At 33.7% G+C, this 15808-nt stretch overlaps 2 protein-coding genes across 4 annotated transcripts; one reads left to right on the forward strand and one right to left on the reverse strand.

Moving 5' to 3' along the window:
* On the reverse strand, positions 1–1922 carry LOC104234492 (ABC transporter G family member 10-like). Its single transcript, XM_009788056.2, has one exon. It carries the CDS (start codon positions 1842–1844, stop codon positions 33–35), a length of 1812 nt encoding a protein of 603 aa, XP_009786358.1. The 5' UTR covers positions 1845–1922; the 3' UTR covers positions 1–32.
* Positions 1923–8391: 6469 nt separating this feature from the next.
* Positions 8392–14452, forward strand: LOC104234493 (uncharacterized protein At1g03900). Of its 3 annotated transcripts, XM_009788058.2 has the most exons (9): positions 8392–8519; positions 8603–8721; positions 10776–10807; positions 11829–11929; positions 12249–12321; positions 12510–12541; positions 13321–13411; positions 13573–13684; positions 13772–14452. In XM_009788058.2, the coding sequence occupies exons 2-9, from the start codon at positions 8617–8619 to the stop codon at positions 14087–14089; spliced, it is 864 nt and encodes a 287-aa protein (XP_009786360.1). In that variant the 5' UTR covers positions 8392–8519; positions 8603–8616; the 3' UTR covers positions 14090–14452. The 3 variants fall into 3 exon arrangements, with proteins under 3 accessions (XP_009786360.1, XP_009786359.1, XP_009786361.1); XM_009788057.2 differs by having other exon boundaries at positions 8519–8721; XM_009788059.2 differs by lacking the exons at positions 8392–8519; positions 8603–8721 and adding an exon at positions 10006–10121.
* Positions 14453–15808: the final 1356 nt, after the last annotated feature.

Genomic DNA, 15808 nt, shown 5'->3' on the forward strand with positions numbered 1-15808 from the left:
TTCATAGATGAAAGGAAATTTAGTTAGTCATTTCAACATTTGTTTCTGATAGATCTATACCAGAGAATCACAAAACACAAAAACCTGTAACCAAAGATGAAACTTAACATAATACCTATGTTAATCCACTTCTGTGACTCCTCTAAACCGCGTCGCGCCAATAACTGTTCACCATACATTAAGCAAACTCCATCAACTTTCTGTACACACTTCAGTTTGCCATTCTCTCCTCCATACTCATTGATCAAGAAACACTCAAATGGATACTTAAACAGACTCAAATAGTGCACAAATAGCCAGAAAACTGGAATTGATTCCTTCGATATAAAGTACCCCGAGAACAGGAAAAATGCACCTATTAGGCAACCGATAAATGACATTCCTAGAAGGAAATTTGGCACTAGTGCTGAACATGCTGCAACGAACGAATTCCCCATCGCGAATATCATCCATGACACGAGAGTATAGTATGCGAATGCACTGAATTCGTACCTCAATCCGACTAGCCAGTAAACTGGTATAGCATAGAGAAGAGCAACTATTAGAAGGAAAGGGAGGAAAACTATAGTGTTTGCTATATTGTAGGTGTAAATTCTGTAGGCTCCTCTAGATGTTTCCCTCATTAGAATTCTCCTCTCTTCTAAGAAAATTGGTAAAGCTTCTGTGTTGGATGATAACAAGAATGTGAGACTAAAAGCAAAGAATCCAACTTGAGATTGCAGCTCCAAATTCTTTGTGTTGCTATAAGCATTAAAAAATATTGATCCCAAAATTAGTCCCACAAGTAATGCTTGGATTACCTTAGCCAAGAAAAGTTGTTTGGTTCTGAAAATATTCCTGCAGAATCTCTGACTCAGAATTAGTACTTCCTTCAATGGAGAATTAGAGTAAAGAACTTGCTTTTCTTCAGCATTTTTGTTAGGCATATTATCAGTTTCTGTTTCACATTTTTCAATGTCACTTTCTCCAGAATGTAGGCTTTCTGCTAAACTTTCTGTAATATCAATTGCAAATTCAAGAACATTGACATGCTGAGGAATGAAATGTCCAGTGGATTTAAGCTTCTCTTCAAGTAGATGCAAAGATCCATTGTGAAGGACAAATCCATTTGATAGCAACACAGCTTTATCAAACAGTTCAAGAATCCGAAAACCAGGCTGATGAATGGTTAATATAATTGTCTTACCTTGATTCTTAGCCATGGTTTTTAGCAAATACATTAAATGAAAAGCTGAAGCAGAATCAAGACCTGAAGTTGGTTCGTCGAGTAGAATAACAGCAGGATCATGGACTAATTCAACCCCAATTGCAACTCTACGTTTCTCACCACCCGAAATTGTCCTGCTTGAATCACTCCCAACTTTCATACTACCAACATGTTCTAAACCAAGCTCATTCAACAACTTTGTTACTCTATCTTTGGCCTTATCGTCCCCCTCACAAAGCCTGAATCGTGCACTATACATCAAAGTTTCTTCAACAGTGAGAAGTGGGAAAAGAGCTTCATCTTGTGTAACATAGCCTGATATTCTCCTGAAATTTGCAGGCTTCATTGGTTGGTTATTGACAAGAACATGACCAGAAAATCTCGAGGGACCGACATTTCCTGCTAGAATATCCAACAATGTTGTTTTTCCTGCTCCACTTGGACCGGCAACTGCTGTAATTTCCCCTGGTTTGGCTTCACAACTCACATTCCTTAGAATATAATTACTAGACTTGTTGGTAGCCAACTTTTTGACTAACCATTTAAACTCATTATATTTTGGAGGTAGTTTGTAGGAAAGATTTCTTGCTTCAATTTTGTATCTATCAGAATTTGCTGTCTTCACAGGTAAATCCATGGGGAAAAAAAGATAGAAAAATAGCTTTGGAAAGTGAAAGTAAAGAAGGTAGATGGACTAACTCAACAAAAATGGGCACTTTTATATACTTGTTTGCCAGTAAACTAATGTCAAAATATTTGCATGCATGTACTAAGTATGAGACTTCAGACCTAGACCTATTCTTGGATCATGGGATTATTATAATATAAGCTGGCTATTATATACAGTTTTATAACACAAGAGGGCACATGAATTGTGTTGAGGCATGGAAATGCAAGTCATGAAGTTGGCTAAGTAGTCATTTTTGACAGTTTCAAAAAGAATTTGCAACTGAAATAATGGAGTTTGGTTAATTATTTTGTCTGGTTCAATATTATTGTGAGTTAGGAATTTGGCAATTTTCAGGACTGACAAAAATGGATAGAAGTTATACTTAAATGAATAGACCTTAAATAGAGGAGTTGGTGTTACCAATGATATAGGATAAGGTAAGAGTACTACCATTAAAATCTTCATTTATTTGATATGCTAAAGTCAGCACTGACACTTACATGAAAATTTCTACTTTGTGGTTACGTTCTATTTTACCAAGCAAACATGTATCATGTAGCTATATTGACACAATAGTGTGACTAGTTCGTTTTTAATTTAGATCTGGTGTTTTGTGTGTATATTGTAACTGTTGGACGAGTTGGATATTTATGATGCACATAGCATGTGATTGTGAATCTTTTTCACCTCTTGAACTGTTAGGAAGTATCTAAATTCCAAATAAAATGTGATGAATTAGTTATTATTTTTTTTTTAAAAAAAAAGAATGTGTGAGAGATCATGTGTAGACCTTTTTGGATTAGAATAAAGTACGACAAAAGTTGTATAGAGAAAAGCAAAAGGTGGTCTTATACGATTGATCATTAAAAGTTTGGAAGATTTTATATTCAAGCTCTATATTTCGATCGGTTTAAATCAAAGTGAAGGATAAATATTAATTTGAAAAGGCGAAAAGAAAATTACATTTATCTGAATCAGAAGTATAACATAAAACTTTTTTTTTCTCTTCCTCACATAAGGTAAATATAGAAAGTACTACTCCTGCGACTTATTTGAGTAACTTTTATTGAAATGAAGTAATATCATGGAAGCGGTGCACTCGAATAAATCGGGACAAGAAAAAGCTGCACTTTTTTATTATGAGTATTTATTTCCAGGCTGACATATATGTAGTAAGATAAATTACTAGAAATAAAGTTTTCAGTTACAATATTCTATGGCAACCTTTTTAGTCATCATCAGAAGTAAGTGTCGAGTTGCCATAAGAAGTGATAGTTTCAGCAGCGAACTACTTAAGTAGCACATTTTGTTTACTTTTTGTGGCGATCTTTGTTGCCGCAAAAACTAATTTATTTTGTTGGTAAAGTTTGTGGTAACTAAGCTCGCCAAAAAAAGTAAGTTAATGTACAACAAATATATTTAATGTAGGACGCCACTCAAAACGGCGACCTCCTTTTGATGGCGACTAAATAAAGCCCACAGAAAGTCGTCACTGAAAACCTTATTTTATGTAATAATACTACCAAAAGTTCTATGAAACAACACATATTTAATAGGAGTAATCAATTATATTAATTTAATTTATTGAATATTAAGATCCTCAAGTTGCTTAAGGCGTAGAGGGTCGCGAGGTTTGACTTTTACACCTAAGTAAAGAAAATTTTAAATTAAGCAAGGTGATCAATAATCATATGTAACACGAGATGCAATTTTTTTCTCATTTCTTGTTAGATTAGCTTAGTGTTCTGAACTTCACAACCATTTTAAGTTAAATTGTGAGGGGACGAAGTTGAAGATGTTAAATGATACTCTCTCTTTTACCTTAAAAGAACTATAGTATAATGCAATACCTCTCCGACTTTTCGAACGTCCAAATTACATTCCTATTTTCAACCTGCATGCGCGCAAATGACTGCTTACTCGTGAATATTACACTCTTTTAACTAGTTCATCCCATAATTTAGCACTATATAAAAATAGGGTTTTCAAACTCCTTTGACATAGGATGTTACAACTTAACGACCAACCTTTCCCTAATTGCTGTAGACATCACATCTAGTTGACAATTTGCTGATTAAAATACTAGATAAGTGTAATTAAACTAGTTAAATGTTTTGTACATAAACTAATTCTTATGTTCTCCTAAGATACAACAGTCAATTAATTCGGAGCTGCAGCTGTTCTTGTTAAATAGCCATGCTGTAATTTGTGACAGATGTTTTGAGTTTAATATCTTTGGAAAGTGATTTCGTAACTCCATGTATCATTGCGGCGGCCAGCGCCCGTTTGCTTGACTATGAATAGAGAGAGATGTTAGTTTATTTGGCAAATTTATTGTTAGGCTAAAGTAAACTTTTTACGGGTGTTTCTGTGTAATTTATAGGTCACAGTTTGAGCCATGAAAGCAGCCACTAATGCATGGTAGACTATCTACATCAATATTCTTTAGGTGCGACCCTTTCCTGGATCCTTTGTGAATACGGGATACTTTGTGCATCAGACTATCCTTTTTTTTTCTTTGCCCTAAACTAATCTTTTTAATTGATGGAAATACATTGATACATATGGATAATATTAATATGCGTATATAGATGGTGCATACTCTACACAATGATTGTGGATAGGTTAGATGAAGTCCAAGATTCACCCCTTTAATAAACGGGTTGAAGTTTGAGAAAAATACTTCATTTTATATCAAAATTAAATAATTTAATTTTAAAAATAAAAAAGTTAAAGTAAATATACGTATTACGAGTTTTCATTAAACTGAATAATTTTTCACAAAATTGGCCCTAATCTTCCCAGTTTACCAAGACTCTTTTTTTTATATTTTTAAATTGAAGTATTTCCAGCAATCGTACAGTCTAATTAGTTGAGTCTAACATCTTTTTTATTTGTTTTTTGCATTCATCTAACATGACCTAGTCCACGAGGAAGATACAACTACTGGTTTAGTTGGTGAAATAATATTCTCTTTCTGGATATCTTAGACCATTCCTACTTCTAATTTCTTTATTTCTACGACAAACAAAAAGGAATGGATACATCTTAGGCCTAGGATATTTATATTTAAGACCATTGTGTAAGCAACAAATTTTCTATATATTAGAAGAGAAAGATTTTTGACATGTCTAGTTAGTGTCTTTTTAAAAAAGCTTGAGGATAATTCAGTCATTTAGCATATTTTTATAGGTGGCCCTTTTTTACCTTTCACAAATACTAGGTGTAGTTTTTTGGTTTCTTTCTCAGCCACCCCATCCTTTTCCCATCTTCGGTCCCAATATCTTCTCCATCGTTTTTTCCATGGATTCTAGAGCATTGTTCTCACTCTTTCCCTATTGTAGCCTCTGGAATCACATGAGTTTCCTTCGTTTGTCACTCGATTTTCCGTCGTTTGTCACTTCGAAAGCTTAACCCAAAGCACGAACAAACTGTTGCAATTCAGTCTTACTTTCCCTCTTCGTTATCGCTCTGTGTGCTCTGTTGCTTCTTGGCCACAAGCCCACCTTCATCCTCCGAAATCTCTTTGTTTGTGGAAGAGTTAGGCTTCAAGGCAAAGCTTTTGTTCGCTGCCAAGTCACGCGAGAAAAGAGGAGAAAAATTGTACGTGATTTTTGAGACAAATTCACTCGTTACTAACTCATGTTATATAGATTGATGCAATCTGATAAAAAGAGGACCTTATAACACAAGTCTAATATATGATGCTACAAAAGAATAAAGTGATCAACCAGAGAGAAGAAAAAATCAGCACTCTATACGAGAGAACAAAAAATTGAGCCCTCTTTGGGGAATAATAAATGCAAATATAGATTACCACTTATAAAATTCTCCCTATAATGAGAAGAAGATTCTGCGGTGGATGAAGCGGAGTGTACGTCTTGGTTTATCATGAAAATACCTCTTCCGAGTTTTACTACTTCTTTTACCTTTTTAATGCCTACTAAATGTCACAATTAATTTTATCATAGTACTTCTATCAATTCCATATATTCACCTGCAAATATATATTTTCATAATTGGTTGGTGTTTATTTGATTTCGAAAGCTATATAAGTGGTAATATAGTCTTCTCTTAAGCTGATGTTTTTGAATGACCGATGTTGGCTATTAAGTTGGACAATATAGCATGTTGCTCACAGTTGATGTTTAGGATGTGCTTGTGTTGTGCTTGAAATTACAACAATATCTATGTATTTGGGTATTATCTTCATAATAGTTAATTGTGGTTGGACTGAACAATTCTAGAGCCATACAATATTCTTATGTCATCTTTTTTACATATTTTTGTATAGGAAAGTTTCATATTACTTCCATGTTGTATAGAAAATAATTTTTCTTGTGGATATCCATATTGGTTTCTTTATGGACAACTGTTTTCAATGAGAACCATTACACACTTAAACATAAATTCTTAGGTATATATTTTCATTTTTTTTAAAAAAAAATAGATAATATTTTAATTCCGGTTAGGTTGAAATCGTGCTGGTTTATGTCCAAATGTTGACCATATTTTTTCTGCCTATTTAACTAATTACATAAGTTATGTTAAAGCTCTAAATGACTATTTTCTAATTTGAGTTATTCTCTCAAGGAAAAAACATATGACTTTTCTGGAAGGGTCTGAACTAAGAGAAAAGTTCTTAATCATGATGTATATATCAAAAAGCAAGCACATAATAGCTATTATTTTGCCAAGATTAATCTATTTGAGAAAGGAGAGAAACATAAGATGCTTTAAAGATAAGGAACTTCAGTTCAACATGTGAAATATCCTACTCTTTTTTCATGAGCAAAACTTCAATTCAACATCTGAAATATCCTACTCTTTTATACTTTTGGTGTAAAATGTAAATCTTTGAATATTAATAATATATAACTAATGCTTGATTTCATTAATTTTCTCAATAGCTGGAAGCACTTTTATGCCTTTGGTATTTTGTCATAATGAACATTTTGGTTGATACTGCTGGATCTGCCGGTCTTTGTCTGATCATTGTGAAAAAAAGGTATTAACTTGTTTATTGAGAGAGAAAAGCCTCAATTTTTAACTCATATGTGATTAATTTATTTGAAGACCAAAGTGATTCATTGAGCTTAGGTTTGATAACCCTTTGTGTTATAATTTGTTTTCTGTTTGTGGGGTTGATTTGTAGGATTATGATGGCGAATTTTGTAACTGTACGAGGCATGACGGATTTGGTCCTATACATTATTATTTCTGCTAATGGCTCCTGTTTTCAAATTGGAGTTTAACTTGCCCAATAGGATGTTGTCCAGTATCTAAGAGTTAGAGAAGACTTTACAGAGTGCTGTCATTTGAAACAGTTGGCTCTTCTAACTAAGAGTGCATGGGAATAATAACATTCTAATATATTTCGGCTTCACACTTCATGTACAATTTTTTTCATGGAACAGGGAGAGTTGATGCTTCAGAGATATACAATTATCTGTAATGATTACCAACCTAAAAGATGTAAAATGCACTATATGGAGAAACCCTCCAATGGTAGTGTCTGTGTAATTTTAGTATGGAGTGCTTCATGAGTATTTTTTTAAATATTTGTATCTGAGACTCAAACTTCTGAGTGCGATTGGATGCTTATAGCTGAGGCTCAAAACTCTTTTGAGTCATGACACATGACAGACATCCTATATCATTAACTGATTATTCTAACGCATCCTTGCCCCAAAAAATGAATTTTAAATCTAATATATTGGGCCCGCCTAGTATCACAAGTACTGAATGCTAATAATAAGTGAAGCTAATTACTCAAAAAAATAAATAAGAGAGACATTTTATTGCATCAGGTTTAAATTACGTTGATACTTTAGATATTGGTCATTATATTTGTGTTCCGCAATTGGAGAGGTCATTTTTTAAAAAGAAAGTGTGAACTTTTAAAAAAAGTTAAAAGAAATGCACATGACTAATTAGAACGAAATATAATTGATCGGCACTCCCGAACAATCACTGGAATGTAGAGCCGAAAGCCTTTGATCCTTTGTTATAACAAGATAACCGTACTACAAGTTGCTACTGAATCTCATCTTTTTCATAATGAACTAATGCTAGAAGCACATTTTGATTTAACACTATGTCATACCAAAAAAAAAAAAAAAAAAAAAAAAAAAAGATGGGAGCCATGTCTAAGTTAAACTTGGAGATGAAAGACTTGTTTGCTTTGTCGATAGTGAAGTAACACTAAATTCGTAAAATTATTATCCTAGGTTGAAGTTGGTAAAATTATTATCCTAGGTAGAAACAAGTTAATAGGACCATTTTACTAGTATTAGTTTAACTCTTATATTCTTCATTCATTCTAATTTATTCTTCAGAAAAGTCCACAAAAATCACTTTAAATTGTAATTTTATTTTTTTCTAATCAATTCACTAGTTTTCTATTGCATTTTGTTCAGTCATGTGAAAAAAGAATCTCTATTATAAAAATATTCTACCCAGCTTACACCATCAACAACGACAAAAATGTTTTAAAAAAATTAATTTGACACTTAACAAAGTGAATAATAAAAGAAGAAAAGGAAAATAAAAAGGACATTTGCCCTCTTGGAAAAGAAACGCGAAAATTAATCAAAAATCCCAAACAAGCCCCTTAAGTTTCATAAAAAAACTCTAATACTGGTGAGTTTCCACTTTTACTCTGATCTTGCACTTTCAATTGAATGGAATTGGAATTAAGATTTTGTGCATCAACTGTATAACAGATTAGATTAGATCAATGGAGAAAGAAAAGAAAATAACAGAAGAAGAAGGGAGCCCAGAAATTGAAGAAGAACCCATTGAAGTCCCTCTCTTTCAAGTTCGTGAATGTTATGTTTACTTGGTAATTTATTTTTTCTCTCCCTTTTTCTTTTATTTTTTTACTGTTTCTTGTAAATGTCGTCCTGGGGTTTGGGAACTTTAGCTTCTTGATTCTTTGTTATTCCAATTTATTAATACCCATTTGAGTTGGACTTGGATCAGTTATGGGTATTAGACTATACTTAACATATGTAATCTTTAACCATTTTCCTTTTAAAAAGACACATTATTTGACAGTATTTAGATCAAATGAGTTCGAGTAGAGTGGCATGGATATAGTGGATTCGTATAGCTGACCCAACTAGTTTTGGTTTTGAGGCGTGGTTGATTGATTGATTGAGTCTTTCACTGTTTTATTTGAGATATCTATTACCTTTAAATGGTTCTTGTGATGTGTATTAGATTTTGCAATTTTTATAGTAGCTTTCAAGATGCCTTTCTTTTACTTCTGGCTCAGTGGTAAGGTAATTCTTCGATTGTAATGTGGTTTCTCTTTTGATTGAAAAGTTGTGGCAATTCTTTTGTACACCATTGGATGTATGATGTTATTGGACAGCCTATTTGATTATTGGATTACTGAAAGAAGAATGATTTTCTTGGATAAAGATGACGTCCCTATTTAGGCAGTTAATGGGAAGTCAAATATTGGCTCGTGAGTTTGGGGTGATACTGATGCCTATCACAGATGGGTTTGTAGTGGTGCCATTGCTTGTGCCCTATAGTGGCGTTTTCATCCCGTCTTGTTTATCTTCAACATTGACTTCATATCTTTTACTTGTGTGGCATTAAATGGTTACTTGTGATATTATTAGCTTTTGCAACTTCATCAAGCTGCCATTTTTATAGTTTCTAGCCCTGTGGTAAGATCATTCTTCTATTCGGATAACTGTACTGCTTTGGTGTTGTAGTGGGACTTCTGTTTTGGTAGAAAACTTGTCGCTAAATTTTCTTTCACCATTCAATATATGATGTTTTCGGAGAGCTAGTTTTTATGTTGGATTGGTGAAAAAGGGCTGAATTTTTTTCAAAAGACATTAGTCTTTTAGAAACCTAATGGGGCTGGTTTGAGCAATGGTTGATAGTTCCTATTTAGGCAGTTATTTTGGAAGTCAAATATTGGTCCATGATTTTAGGGTGATCTTGATGAACACACAGGACTTTTAGTGGTGGCATTGCTTGTGCCATAGTCGTCTTTTCATCTGCATTGTTTATCTCCGACATTGACTTCAACCCTTTTTCTAGTGTCTTGATCATTTTTTTTTGAACAATCTTGCAGATATAAAAGAAAATTAAAGAGTGGTCTTTTGCTTGTAGCAAACCTCCAAGTAGTAGTAAATAATTAGATTGGTTTTCTTGTCCTGGAAAATGTTGGTCTTCTCATCCTATGAGCCCATATCCATAAGTAGCATCATAGTGCTCAAGGTAACTTTTCAATATATACTTGGTTTAATGTTGAAAATTTGGAGAAAAGTTTGCTAAAGAAAAGTGACAAGTTATTGAGTCTCATTCCACCTTCTGGATTGACTAAATAGGGAAGTCCTCAAAGTGGTTCCTAAACATCTAACTTCACTTTTGGAATGCGATATGTGGAGTGTGTTATGACCAGTGAAGCCCTATTCCTTTAATCTTTCTCTGGAATAACACTTTATATGTAACTCTTCTGATAGTTGCTGTCTTTTAAAGTGGGTCTTACTGTAGGAGTTTGGGGACCTTGAGCCTCAAAATTTGCTCCTAATAACTGAAATTTGTGTATTTGCATTGTAAACTTATCCTTGATCTGGCTGATAATCCTCATCTATCATTTTATCCTTTTCTATTGACTTTTATAGTTTTCATTCTAACGATAAGAATGGAATCTGTATACACTGTAGTCCTTCTCAACCTATCACAGCTTATGCTAATTATTGAGCTCGCCAACTCTATTGGATAACTTTTGACCCTTGAAGGACCCATTTCATTCATCCGTTGTTTTTCCTTTGCTTGGTGGGATATGTTTGCATTGGCTGCAGTTCTGTCATTGATAGATTAGAAAGGAAAACAACTCAAACTAACATTCATATATTTGCCACTATGCAGATCCCTCCGAGGAAAACTGCAGCTTCATACAGGTTCAACCAATTGAATTCATCGAAAATTCTTGATTCATGCACTTAATGTTTCATTCATCGAAAAGAAAACTTTATTAATTCAATATCTTTTAATGTTGGTCTATTCCTGATGACATTTCCACCTAATTATTTGAGTATATATTTCTGTGATTTAGTCCTCCAAATTTTAGGAGATTCTTGTAAATAATTTAAGTAAAAGCCATTGAATGAAAAATAAAAGAAAAATTCATCAAAATAAAACATATAAAAATAGACAAATAACTGCATAAATAGAAGGTGAATCAATGAGATCATGATAAGCGAAATTGAAATTTACTTCATGAGGAAGTGTTAGTAACATCGGGATAAATGTCATATAGCTGATAAAAAAGATATATGTCATATAGAGAATCTTGATGTAGCTTTTTCCCTAACTCTATGCAGTAACTATTTGATGTAGCTCTTTGCTATTTCTTTCTTACATCCCTGTTTTCATGACACCTATATTCAATTGAAGAAAAATCATCTCTCGCGATACATGTGAAACTTGCTTGTGTGGTGGTTAAACAGAAACAAACATATGGACGGGGTCAAGCATGTGTGAGCAATGTTTCCGCTGTTGGGTTTAATGTCTTCCAGGCACAAGATATGATAACCATTTGATAGTTTCATACTACATGGATTGTCAACAATTTTGTTTTTAGGGAGGTTATGATCATCTTTGTTTGTTATCTTCTGTGAAATCCTGCAAAATTTCTTGGTTGTTCTGTTCGGTCGGAGTAAAAAAATTTTGATCTGAAGAAACAATGAAAAAGAGCTATATATTGTAATTGTATGTGTGATATTATGACTTTCTTCAAGTCCTCTTGATGGAATTCCTATATTGATTTTGTTGGCACAATAGTGATTTGCTCCTTCTTTATGTTGAGCTGCATGTGCACTTCATATAGATCTTTGGTTGAGAGAGACAATGACAACCTTCTTTAATTAGCTGTTTGACATTACAGGCCAGAATATTTCATTGACTTTAAGCTCTTTGTAGGGCTGATGAATGGAATGTTAATAAATGGGCATGGGAAGGTACATTGAAGGTTTTAAGCAAGGGCGAAGAGTGCATCATCAAACTGGAAGACAAGGAAACAGGTCAGTTTACTTGCGGATTAGCTTTTTGGAAAATCTCTAATCAAACAATCAGCGGAAATTCTCAATCTCTTATTTTACACCTCTATCCATGGTGTACATAAATGCACAAAGTGGCTATAAAAGAATTTCTATTATTTGTACTAAAAGCTACTCTAGGAGGAATTACTATTTTATGCGGTGCTAACAATTTAATAACAATCTTTATGGCCCCACAATGTTTCAGTTTATTCTCCTATTAATTGTTACTGTAGAAGTTGGGATAATTAAAATGTTTTTTATTGACTTGTAATCTCCTTTCTTACTTGTACATTGAATGCAGGTGAATTGTATGCTCGGGCATTTCTCAGAGATGGGGAACCACATCCGGTGGAGCCTGTAATCGATAGTAGCAGGTATATATAGCTTCTGATCAATATGATTCACCTCCTTTTGATTCTATTGTCCTGATTTGTAAGTAGTCTAAGGACTTCTTAGACTTCTCTGCCAGATGTTAGCTGTTTAAAACAGTGTGTTACTGGTTTACAAATTCAAATTAATAGTAGCTGCTCTGGTACTCACTGTTTATTTTCTTCTCTTGCAGATACTTCGTTCTTCGGATTGAAGAGAATATTGGTATCTACAATGCTCTCATATTCTTTCAGTTTTGTAATTTTAATTCGTTATAGTAGAACAGGATATCTGTTGTATCATTTTACCTTTAGTTCATGTAGAGCATGCATTGTTTACACTCACACACACGCACACACATGTACATGGAACAAATCTGCTGATACTGCGGCATTAGAGGTTGAATAAACCCAAATTATAGCTCCCTGGGGCTTTTTATTTTTTGGGGGGTGGGGGGTGGGGGTGGGGGGTTGTAAAAGATCTTACAAGAATCCAGGTCAGATTTATGAGTAGGTGTCTAGTTGATATTCTGTTATTAGCTTAACAGGCTTCTGACACAAGATCTTTATGGGTCCCAAAAGTAGTTGATTCTTTTGTGTCACCTTATACGCTTATCAGGTTATGGGATGCCAGTTCAACTCGAGGTACACATGTCTCAAGTGTAACCTAGGAGCAGTCGAGGTTAATAGTACGGAATTTTCTGTTCTTCTGGGTTTCCAAACATAGCATCTGCTTATGTACCATAACCTGTTTCATAGTCATTACTGCAGTGACGCTATTAGGTCCATCACAAACTTTACACGTTAGAAAATGCTTATGTATATTGCTGTTTGGAGTTGCATGCGTAGGTTTTCAACCATGCTATAATCAACCGTGATCCGTGATGCTTACGACCCTACTTCCGGTGTTCTTCAAGACAAGCTAACCAGAAACTAACATTCTTCTTATACTTTAGCTTCTAATCCTTTACTTCGTACTTTAAGTGTAATCCTTTACTTGTACAGGTGGTCGCCTCAGGCATGCTTTTATTGGCATTGGATTTCGAGAAAGACCTGAAGCCTATGACTTTCAAGCTGCTCTTCACGACCATATGAAGTATGTTGCTTTCTCGTCTTCACTATGCATGTTCCCTTTTGCCTCTCTTTCCATAGTCGTTTTTATTTAGGATCGATAGGAAATAGTCAATTTAATGAGGTGCTTCTTATTTGTTATGTGTTTAATGTCTTTGTTGATCTGATCCAAAAAATGCTAAACAGATACCTGAATAAGAAGAAAACTGCAGAAGAGATGGAGCAACAATACCAGAAATCCTCATCAGTTGACTACAGTTTGAAAGAGGGAGAAACCTTGAAACTTCAAATAAAGAATGTTAGTATTTATGGATCCTGTCTTAACATATTGACCTGTCATTATATTACTCTGCCATCCAGTAACATCGGCTGTTTTTGGCAACAGAAAACTGGTGGCAGCACCATAAGGTCCAAGTTCTTTGAGCAGGGTCTAAATAATCTATCATTGGAGGAAAAGGCCAACCGAAAGGATTCGACAATATTAATCAAGCCACCACCACCTCCTCCAGCACCACTTTCACCTGTTGATACTGCTGCAAAATCTCCCCCAGTATCACCATCCAAATTTAGTCTTGAGCAATCTGCTGAAACCAAGGACTCCGCGTCAGCAAAAGAGCAGCCAATTAAACCAGAATCACTTAAAGATCAAGGTCCCCAAGATGTTGAAGATGATGACTTTGGGGATTTTCAAGCAGCTGGATGAATGTTTTGTTGGAAACTCAGTACAATTGGAAAACTAAAGTTCAAAGTTCAAAGTTCATACTAGATACTGTTGTTGAATGCCTTGGTACATATGATGTGTATTATAGTTTTCACTCCATATCTTTATTGTCTTTCTTATACACCTTTTTGCCTAAAGAGCCTTTCATTTTCTTTAAAGCAACTTTTATCTGGTGGGAGATGCAAGTTCTCTGCTAAAATCAATTGATGTACCCTATGAACTTATTTTTTTAATCATCTGGTGTCCGGAATCTATCAGCCCATTAATCCGAATTTGTACCATGAAAAGTCAACGAAGGCTTGAACTCGATATCTTTGGTTAAATGTCAAGAATTTTTTCCCATTACACCATACTCTTTGGTGATTTATGAACTTTTTATTTTATTTTGTGAAAGGACTTAACGTTGTTGTATTTGAATTATCTTGTGTTTAGTTTCACCAACAATCGAGGTGAAACCTAATCTATACAAAGAATCTTACGGATTATCTACTATAACTAATAAGTAGTACTACTATTTATTTAAATTCATCGTATCAAAACATTCTTTTCCTTATTAAATGTTAAAACAACTGTTATAAAAATATTTCCTTTTGGGCTCCAGTTGACTTTTGAGCAAGTGGATCTTCTAAATTAGTTGATTTGCAAGTGCGCTTTTAAGACGCATTCTTGTTCACCAATTTCAAATGTTTCTTTATTGTTCAAGTGAAGGAATAATTAGTTTTGAATGAATTTATTAATTTAGGAAGATGATAAAATTATTTTTCCCTAAATTTCAAGATTCATGCTTCAATACTTGAATCTTATCCTTAGAATTAGGGGTGTCAATGGTTCGGTTCGGTCGGTTATTTTATAAATTTTACACCATACTAATTTTTCGGTTATTCTATTATGTATAATCAATATTACACTTTTCGAAACCGTCACAATCATATCGGTTTCTCGTCGGTATCGGTACGGCTCGGTTTATTTTCGGTATTTTTTAAAATGTCATATAAAAATCAGTAGTAGAAGTAAAATGCAATAGCATACGTACTTTTATAGAATTTAGCAAAATTCTTTAGATATTTTTAAATTTTTAAGGGTTATGAATTAAGAAAATATGAAAGATGGCTAGAGTATAGATCCATTAACTACTCTACAACAACGTAAAAGAAACTAAACAAATAAATATAAAGAAAATATAAAGCACTAGAGTGGAAAGATATTAACGAAGATGGGTCTGATACTCAAGAATAAAGTCTATACAAGATTAAATATTCAAAAAGATAAATCTAAATCATACGAAATAAAACGTAATCAATACATTGTAGTTTGCTACTCATAATCGATACAAATACCTTGTATCTTGCTAGTGAATATGTTGGAAATGATTTAGTTTCAATGAGAGTAGCATAATAGGTTTGGAAATTATGATTTTGAGTTTATTACTTTTTGACTTGTAATTATTTTCATAATTCTAAGACCCAAGGAAAATTTACTGTTTTATTATTTTTAAACTTAATATATAAAGGGAAAATGCATAAGTACCCCCTGACCTATACTCGAATTTCCAACTACACACTTTTTCTTTGCGGGAATCCTATTACCCCCCTAAACTTATTTTAAATGTAATTATTTGCATCCTTAACGATGACAACCAAACTCTTGGCAAGTGGTGAGATACACGCGCCCCACATATATTTTTAGTACTTTTTTTATTCT

This window comes from Nicotiana sylvestris, chromosome 7 (assembly GCF_000393655.2).
Source record: "Nicotiana sylvestris chromosome 7, ASM39365v2, whole genome shotgun sequence".
Classification (NCBI taxonomy): Eukaryota; Viridiplantae; Streptophyta; class Magnoliopsida; order Solanales; family Solanaceae; genus Nicotiana; species Nicotiana sylvestris.